General features: G+C 65.6%; 2 protein-coding genes across 2 annotated transcripts in view; one reads left to right on the forward strand and one right to left on the reverse strand.

The window, feature by feature from the left end:
• Nucleotides 1–3,560, reverse strand: part of NR1D1 (nuclear receptor subfamily 1 group D member 1) — an 8,162-nt gene extending 4,602 nt beyond the window's left edge. Inside the window, exon 1 of the mRNA XM_032449360.1 lies at nt 3,458–3,560. Within this exon, the coding sequence (XP_032305251.1) occupies nt 3,458–3,560 (103 nt within the window). The remainder of the gene's footprint in view (nt 1–3,457) is intronic.
• Nucleotides 3,561–3,832: 272 nt separating this feature from the next.
• Nucleotides 3,833–8,784, forward strand: MSL1 (MSL complex subunit 1). Its single transcript, XM_015885953.2, has 8 exons — nt 3,833–4,216; nt 6,108–6,322; nt 6,524–6,906; nt 7,640–7,704; nt 8,031–8,098; nt 8,208–8,332; nt 8,413–8,485; nt 8,559–8,784. The coding sequence occupies exons 1-8, from the start codon at nt 4,073–4,075 to the stop codon at nt 8,647–8,649; spliced, it is 1,164 nt and encodes a 387-aa protein (XP_015741439.1). The 5' UTR covers nt 3,833–4,072; the 3' UTR covers nt 8,650–8,784.
• The last annotated feature ends 55 nt before the right edge of the window (nt 8,785–8,839 follow it).

Here is an 8,839-nt window from a genome sequence, read left to right on the forward strand (position 1 = left end):
CCCCCCGCCCGCCACCGGCCGCGGCTGCGCACTGGGCCGCACGCGGCGCCGCCGCCTCCCCCATGTGATTCCCGGGGAGAGCCTCGTGCCCCAGTGACACACTTTCCGCCGGCGGCCCCGCACCGCAACAGGCCGGAACCGGGGAGCGCCGCGATGCGGCACCGGGACCCGCACTGTGCGTGTGGGGGGGGGGCGGCGGGGCTGTGTCTGCGGCGGGGACACAGCGGCGACGTGACCCGAACCGACGGTACCGGCCACCGCGACCCTTGTGGGGCGGCACCGGGCGCTCCGAGTCCCGCTGTCCGCCCCCCCGGTGCCGCCTGGTGCCGCCCGGTGCCCCGTGGGGGGCAACAAGCGGAGCCCTGCGGTGCCCCCCGCGCTGGGGACGACCCGGCACCGCTCGGGGACGTTGTGACCGACGGGTCACGATGCCCCCAAAGCTTCACCCACCCCACGGTCCCCACGCCGTGACCCCCCCCCACGGCGCGGCCCCACGGCAGCCTCGAGCCGGGGAACTCACGTGTCCCCGCTCTCAGGTGCCAGGTGAGCGCTATAGGGACGCACGTGTCCCCCCCCCGCCCCCACCCCCGCCCGTCCCCGCGCGACGCCGTGTCCCCGTGGGGCCGTTCCCGTCCCGTTCCCGTCCCGTTCCCGTGTCCAACGGGGCCGCGTGTGGCCGTTCCCAGGTGGCCGCGGTGCCGCTCGGTGCCGCGCGGCGGAGCCACGTGCGGGAGCGCAGCGCTGCGCACCGGGATATTTTGAGCCGCTGTTTATCTCGGCGCAACTCTTCCGGGAAAAGAGGGGGGGGTCCGTGCTGCTGCTCCCCCACCCCACAGGGCGGGTGATGGGGGGCAGCTGCAGCCCCACGCACACACTGCGGAGCTGCGGGGTGTCCCCACGGGGCCGAGGTCACCGTGCCTGGCCGTGCGCCACCGCGGTCACTGCGTGCCTCAGTTTCCCCACCTGCAGGGGGAGACGAGGGGGGGGGCAGATGGAGATGGAGGGACTCACTCGAGGGGGGGGGACCCCAAACCTACTTTTGTCCCTATGGGCGCATTTGTCCCCATGGGTCCCTGCTGATGGTGCCCCACGGGAGCACTTGGGGTGCGGGGCACGGCCGCTCGCTGGGGGTGGGGGGGGTCCCTGCGTTGTGAGCGGCGAACTCGGCTCCAGCTCGGCTCCAGCTCGGCCCCAGCTCGGCCCCAGTTCAGCCCCCGCTCGGCCCCGACGTGGCCCCAGTTTGGCCCCGCGGTTCTTGGCCGGGCCGGGGCTGCGCGCTGCCAGGACGCACCGTCCCCTCCCCGCGGAGGGAGGAGGACACGGGGACGCGGGCGGTGCCCATTGAGACCAGGGCTGTCCCCGCACCGCTCCGAGCTGCGGGGGCAGGAGGGCTGCGATCCGTGGGGGCAGGATTAGGGGTGCGGGGTTCAGGGGCGCTAAATCCCCGGGGTGCGGAGCTTTGGGGGTTTACATCCACGGGGCGCAGGGTTGAAGCGTTTAGGGGTGCGGGGTGTATTACAGGTGCGGGGTGTATTAGAGATGCGGGGTGCGGGGTTTAGGGGCGATGACACCGTAGTGGTGCATGGACGCAGCTGGGCGGGCTCCGTGTGCGGGATGAAGGCAGCTGCGGTGCGGGACGCGGCGATGCGGGGCTGGGGGTGCAGCACAGGGTCTCCGTGCCCCCTCGCAGCCCCTTCCCGACCCCGCACCCCGCTGTCGGTGCCGCAGCCGCTCTCTATGGCCGTTCATGTGAGCGGCGCTCCCCGTTCCTCTCCTCCTCCTCCCCCCCCCCCCCCCCCCCCCCCCCCCCCCCCGCACCCCTCCCCGCGCAGCTCCGCATCACGTGGCGGCCGCATGTGAGCGCTGCTCCATTTTTAGCCGCCCCGCGCGCCCGGCCGCGCTGCAGAGCCATGTGCGGGAGGGTGCGGGGGCACGTGGGGCTGCAGCAGCGGCTGCGCAGAAGCGGGGGGCGGACGGGGGGGGGGATTGCGGGGTGATGCTGCGGGGGGACCCCGATGTTGTGGGCAGCCCCATAATAATGATATAGGCTGCGGGGGGGGGGGGAGCGCTCGTGACGCGGCACACGGGGTGGGGGAAGTGGTGTAGAAGGGGGGAGTGCGGGGTTTGGCGGGGGGGGGATGCGTGTGTGTGTGTGTGTGTGTGTGTGTGTGTAGCACGGCCCTGCAGGGGGTTGTGCTGCTATAAGAGAGAATGGCCGTGTAGGTGCAGGTAGATGCCTGTGTGTGTGTGTGTGTGTGTGTGTGTGTGTGTGTGTGTGTGCACGGCAGGGCTGCAGCCCCCCCCACTGCAGGGCTGTGTGTGTGTGTGAGCTCAGTGTGTGTCTGTGCACTGTGTGTGTGTGTGTGTGCACAGCAGGGCTGCAGCCCCTGCCTGCAGGGGTGTGTGTGTGTGTGTAAATGTGTGCACCGTGTGTGCATGCAGCTACACCTGTGTGTGTGTGCATGTGCAAGCAGCAGGGCTGCAGCTCCTCACTGCGGGTGTGTGTGTGTGTGTGTGTGTGTTTGTGCATTCTATGGCTGCAGCCTCACAGCGTGTTCACGTGCTTGCACATGGAAGCCAGAGGCTGCAGCGGCTGCCAGCAGAGCTCTGTTTACATCTGTGTTTATATCTATGTGTGCATGCGTGCACACGTGCCCTGGGGCCGCATTCCGTGCAGCAGTGTGCATGCACGATGTGTGTGCGTGCAATGCGTGCCCGCCGTGCAAACAGCTGCAGGTGTGTCAGTGTGTGCGTGCACGGGGGGCTGCGGTCCCCGCGGGGCTGTGCATATGGAAGTACATGCAACGTGCACACACAGCGCACACACACAGTGCACACACACACAGTGCACACACACGCAGTGCACACACACGCAGTGCACACACGCAGCGCACACACGCAGCGCACACACGCGTGCAACACGCACACGCGCAGTCGAGCTGCTGCGGGTGTCGCTGTGCGGGCATTGGTGCTGTGTGCGGGCGGGGGTCCGCACCGTGGGGGGATATGGGGGGGGGTCCCGGTGCGGGCGGTGCCGCCGCTCTCAGGCGCCCCCTGGCGGCCGAGTCGTGGCGGTGCGGGGCAGTGCGGGGCGGGACCCCCCCCACCCTCTTCTCCCACCTCCCCAACCCGCACCGCCGCGCACGCGCCCCGTGCCCGGTTTGAAGGTACCCGGGGGGCGGCACTGAGAGCGGCCCGGCCCTGGGGGGGGTGTTGTGTTATGGGGGGCAGAGCCGGGAGGATCCGCTGCGAGGGGCGGGGGGGGCAGCGGGGAGAACCGAGAGGAACCGCGGGGAGAGGCTGAGGGGGGGGGGGCACCGTGCGGGGAGAACCCGGGGGGGAACCACGAGGGAAAAGGGCTGCGGGGAACGGCGGCACCGGGCGGCACCGGGGGGGGGAACAGCCGGCGGGACCGCGAGGAACGGAGCTGAGAGACACGGGGGAGCCCAGCCCGCACCCCCCCAAAGAGCCGCGTTGCGGGGTATGAGCGCGGGGCGGCCCCGGTTCCCCTCGGGCCCCCGCGGCCGCGCGCTGCCGTTGTGCCGGCGGAGCTCCGCCATGGCGGCGGGCGGTAGCGGAGCGGCGGCGGCGGCGCGGGGTGGAGGCGAAGGGCCGTGAGGATGAGACCCAACAGCGCCTGCAGGGCGGGCGGCGGAGAAAGGACGGGACCGGCGGGGGAACGGGGCCCGGGGGAGAGGAGGGGGAGGAGGAAGAGGGGGAGGAGGAGGAGGAGGAGGAGGAAGGCGAGGGGGAGGAGAAGGGCCGCCCGCCGCCCCGCAGGCCCAAGGAGCCGCCGCTGGGGGCACACAAGGGCCGGGCGGGAGGCGGCGGGGCGCCGGGGGGGGCTCCCGGGCCGCCGGCCGAGAGCTGGGCCGGGCCGGTGCCGCTGGCCGGCGGCAAGCAGGACGGAGCGGGGGATGCCAGCGGCCGGCAGCGGAACCAGGCGGTGCTGCCCGGGCACGGAGCGGCTCCCGCGGCCGCCAAGGAGAGCGAAGGAGCGGGGAGCACCGAGCCGGGCCCTGCGGTATCTCCGACCGAGAGCAAGTGGAGGAGCGCGGGCAGGAGGAGCAACATGGGCGCCGGCGGCGGCTCCCCCGGGCAGGCGGCGTGTCTGCGGCAGATCCTGCTGCTGCAGCTGGACCTCATCGAGCAGCAGCAGCAGCAGCTGCAGGCCAAGGAGAAGGAGATCGAGGAGCTCAAGGCCGAGCGCGACACGGTACGAGGGGGGGGGGATGCGGGGTAACGCGGCACGGCAAGGGTTAACCCCGGGTTATCGCTCCTCTCCCCCCCATCATAACTCGTCCCCACGTGGCACCAAGGGTTAACCCCGCCATGGCAAACCCAAAGGGTTAACAACCCCCCATTCATGCCCCACCCCCCAAGCCTCTAACGCCATTCCCCAGGGACTTCGGTGCCCCCCCCACTACGGGGTTCCCCCTCCCCAGCTTCCTCCGGCCCCGTAATGGGCCCCCCCCGGGATCACCCCCCCCCCCGGGGTAACCCCCCCCCCACATTTACACAGCACACGCTTAATGCCCCCCACTTTGGGGTCTCCCCCCCACCATGGGTTAATGCCCCCAGCCTTTATCGCCCGCACCCCAGACAAAGCGCGGGGGGGGGGTTCGCCCTGGGCTTTGGGGGGGGGTCTGAGAGCCCGGGTGTCTACCGGGGCACAAAAGGGTGGGGGCGGGGCGGGAACGGCGGGGTTAACGGCCCGCGCCCGTCGCTATGGCCAAGCGTTTTTAAACGGGGGGGGGGGCTTAAAGAGCCCGCCGTTGCCGCCCGGCCCACCGCCGGGTTAATTTAAAGGGGCCGCGTCAGCCGCGGGGTGGGGTGAGTGTGTGAAATGGGGGGGGGTTGTTGCGGAGGTTTCTCCTCCTGCCGCAGCCGCTCACAGCGAGGGTTGGAGCTGCCGCATGGCCCCCCCCAATGCAGGGCTGGCACCCACTGCGGGGTGTGTGTGTGTGTGTGTGTGTGTGTGTGTACCACCCCAGTGCTGTGCCCCCCACGGGTGGGAGTGTCCATCTGCATTGCTCCACCCCCCCCCATGCATGGCTCTCCCTATGCACTGCCCCACATTACGGTGCCCTCTATGTGCATCCTGCCCTTCATTGCCCCCCCCGAGGTGGCTGAGCTGTACATTTAGGATGAGCCCTGTGTTATCACTGACCCGTGGGGTCCCCAGCCCCTGTTCTGTGCTGCCCTCCCAATCCCAACCTTCATCTGTAGGTCTGCAGCAGCCTAAAAATAACCAACCCCCCCCCTGCCCCCCCCGCAGCCCTTTGCCCGGGGGTTATCTGGGATGGAGCTGCAACAAAACCCATCTCGGGGTGTCCCGGGGTGTTTCCCTGCACTGCAGCACCCTGTGAGCTGCTGATCCCCCCCCCCATAAGGGCTGTGAATGCAGCTTTCTAATAAAGCCCGCATCTAATTATGAGCTGCATCCTGGAGCCCTGGGAGCGCTCACAGGGGCTGCGGCAGAGCTGGAGGGGCTGCAGTCACTGCTCGTCACGTGGGTTTGTGATGGCTGGTGCCCTGCTGCAGTGGGGACGGGCAGCACTGCTGGGCAGCGAGGGGCCATCTTGTGCTATTGGGGCATCTCAGGTCGTGCAGCTGCAGCCCCGCTGTGCCCGGCTTCCCCATCATTAGCATTACAGGGGTGCGTTGCCTGCAGCACGCAGACATGGTTCCCTGTGATGTCTGGGCACAGTCTTTGCTCTCAGCCTCCTGTTTCCAGCTCAGGAGAGTGAGCATGAGTTAGTGATGGCACTGACTGTGCATAGCAAACCCTGCAGCATCCCTCAGCCCACTGATGGTGGGGTGCAGGTGCAGTACCAGGGGTGCAGGTGCCACTTGGGGGCTCCTCACAAACCTCCTCCCATACCTCGGAAGCTCTTTGCTACTCGAGTTGCAAGCTAAAAGCCAGGACAGGCCCAGTTTGCTATGGTAGGCAAGGCACTGGCTGAGGTTTTCCATGTCCTGTGATGGCTGAGCCCTTCCTGCAGGCACACTGTGGGTGCTGCACGTTGGCTCTAGCTGAGGGTATCCCCCTGCTTGCCCTCTGCTGCCCATCAGCGTGTGGCTGAGCCGTGCTGTTGCTGTTCCAGCTCCTTGCGCGCATCGAGCGCATGGAAAGGAGAGTTCAGCTGGTGAAGAAGGACACAGAGAGAGAAAAGCACAGGATCTTCCAGGGCTTCGAGGTGGACGAGAAGGCAGAAGCAGAGAAACTGCCGCTGGAATGCCCACAGGAACTGCTGGAGCCCTCACAAACCCTGCAGCCCAAGCACTTCCCCTACGGCCGGAATGGGAAGGGGCATAAAAGGTACAGGGTGCTGCGGGGTGGGGGTGTGGGGAGGTCTGGGGCTCACCCAGCCCAGTGCTGGCCATGGGTTTCCCTTTCTCCTGCCTCCCCTCCAGCCAGGCTTGGTCTCGTTGTATTTGAGATGTACCCAGGAGGGGAAGCAGTGTGTGGGGCTGGCAGCTCTGGGTGCTGCAGCTCAGCCATCATTCCTTCCTCTTGCAGAAAAACAGCGTTTGGGAGCACGGAGAGGAAAACGCCTGTGAAGAAGTTGGTGTCCGAGTTCTCAAAGGTGAAGGGGAAAAGTCTGAAGCACTCTCCGGTGAAAGAGGAGTCGAGTGGTTCTTTGTCTGAAACTGTTTGCAAACGAGAACTGAGGAGCCAAGAGACTCCAGAAAAAAACAGGTCGCTGCTGGAGACCCCACTCAGACCCTCTGCCCCATTGAAGGGCCCCAGCAGCCACCCCAAGGAAAAGGGCTTCTTCAGCGAGATAGACGATCTGCCCTACCTTTCCACCACGGAAATGTACTTGTGTCGCTGGCATCAGCCCCCCCCATCACCGTTGCCGTTACGAGAGCCCTCCCCAAAGAAGGAGGAGACTGTAGCAAGTAAGCGATGGAGAGCCTGCAGGGGGTGTGCAGGCAGGGCTGGCAGCGGAGCATTGCCTGCATTGGGAGCCCGCTGCCTTTCCCCAGGGCTGGCACAGAGCAGCGCTCCGGATGCACTGGAGATATGGAGCAGGTTGTCTGCGCTGCCCGAGCGCTCCAGGCTCCTTCTGTGGCTCGTGCTGCCTGTGCTGGGTGGCAGGGCAGGGGGCTCCGGCCCCGCTCTGTGTGTGTCAAAGCAGCCTGGTTTCCAGCACAGCCTGTGCCTGTTTGAGCCAAACGTGAAGCAACTTCCTGCTCGTGGTTGGGAAATGTGTTACTGGGTTGGTGCAGTGTGTTATGTTTGTTCCCTGCCTCCTGCTGGGCCGCCTCTTCCTGGGTGTTTTCCTCCAAACCCCAGAGCGCAGCCTGACCTGGGGAAGGGAAAAGGCCTTGAGCTCTGTGAGGTGCCCAGCAGGGAGCTGGGGGGAGCACAATGGGAACAGGGAGCTGCCAGGTTTGCTGCATTGCCAGCTGCCTGTAAACACTGGATAGCAAAACATCGTGTGAGTGAGGAGGAAGCCTCTGCATTCCCTCCCAGCACCTCAGCTCTGCTGTGAGAGCCAGGGCAGCTTCCAGCCTTCCCTATGCTGCCAATTTGAGCCTGGCTGAAGCCTTGTGGTGCTTGGGACTGGTGGTGTAGAGTCAGCCCGTGGTGTCTCTGTGCTGGGTTAATGTCTGAACCTTCCCCCTGCAGTTCCATCTTGGAGGGACCATGTTGTGGAGCCCCTACGAGACCCCAACCCCTCAGACATCCTGGAGGTACGTATGAGTCATGGCTGGCCCTGTGTGTGTGGCTGAGGTTGCAGCAGGCACCTTGTCACCATCAGAACCAAGGTCCAAGCAATTCCCCTGGCTGTTGGGCTGCTCCTGGAAAGTAACTTGGAGCATTTGTTCTGCTCGTAGGACTGGGACCCTGTCACCCATTCCTCATTTGTCTTAAAGCACAGAAGGGCTCCTCTGAGGCTGTTGGAGAGGAATAAACTGTGCTGTATTTTGGGGTGGGCAGAGGGTGAAGGCACCTGCAGTGGGTGAGGGGGACAAATGGGTACCGGAGGGAGCGCCCATCTCCCTTTCTCTCTCTGCAGAACCTCGATGACAGCGTGTTTTCCAAACGGCATGCAAAACTGGAGCTGGATGAGAAACGAAGGAAAAGGTAGCAATGAATGCAGGTAGCAGTAAATGCAGGTAGCAATAAATGCTGGCCTGCATTTCTGCCAGCACCCAGCTGCAGCTCCTCAAACCTGCGGCTCACTGTTTTCCAGATGGGACATCCAGAGGATCAGGGAACAAAGAATTTTACAGCGACTGCAGCTCAGAATGTATAAAAGGAAAGGAATTCAGGAGTCGGAGCCTGAAGTTACCTCATTTTTCCCTGAGCCGGATGATGGTGAGTGCCCGGTGGTGCCCGTAAATACAGGGAGGGCTGCCTGCCCTCTGCAGCCCCGTGATGCTGTTTCTCTCCCGCAGTGGAAAGCTTGCTGATCACCCCCTACCTGCCCGTCGTTGCCTTTGGCCGCCCCTTACCCAAACTGACCCCACAGTGAGTACAGATGGCTCTGTAGGTTGGGGCTGTTGTGGGTGGGGATGGTGCTGAGTGCTGGCTCTGCCTGCAGGAACTTTGAGCTGCCCTGGCTGGATGAGCGCAGCCGCTGCCGGCTGGAGGTGCAGAAGAAGCAGACTCCCCACCGGACCTGCAGGAAATAGCAGCGTGGTGGAGCCGGGAGCTCTCTGTGCACGTTGCTCAGTCCCTGCCCCGTCTTCGTTCTCGTTCAGGGTTGGTTTTGTTCCTTCTATGGCCCAGTTTTGTTCAGTTTTCTTTTCAACACGTTGCAGACTCATCCCAGCTGTCCGTGCTTTGGGCCGGGGGGGTTCAGTCCCATTCGTGTTATTGCTG

The sequence above is a fragment of the Coturnix japonica genome, chromosome 27, assembly GCF_001577835.2.
Source record: "Coturnix japonica isolate 7356 chromosome 27, Coturnix japonica 2.1, whole genome shotgun sequence".
Classification (NCBI taxonomy): domain Eukaryota; kingdom Metazoa; phylum Chordata; class Aves; order Galliformes; family Phasianidae; genus Coturnix; species Coturnix japonica.

Coding starts and splice junctions, on each gene's coding strand:
- MSL1 (XM_015885953.2), top strand. CDS start 4,073: ATGGGCGCCGGCGGCGGCTCCCCCGGGCAGGCGGCGTGTCTGCGGCAG. Junction 4,217..6,107: donor TCAAGGCCGAGCGCGACACG/GTACGAGGGGGG, acceptor TTGCTGTTCCAG/CTCCTTGCGCGCATCGAGCG. Junction 8,333..8,412: donor TTTCCCTGAGCCGGATGATG/GTGAGTGCCCGG, acceptor TCTCTCCCGCAG/TGGAAAGCTTGCTGATCACC.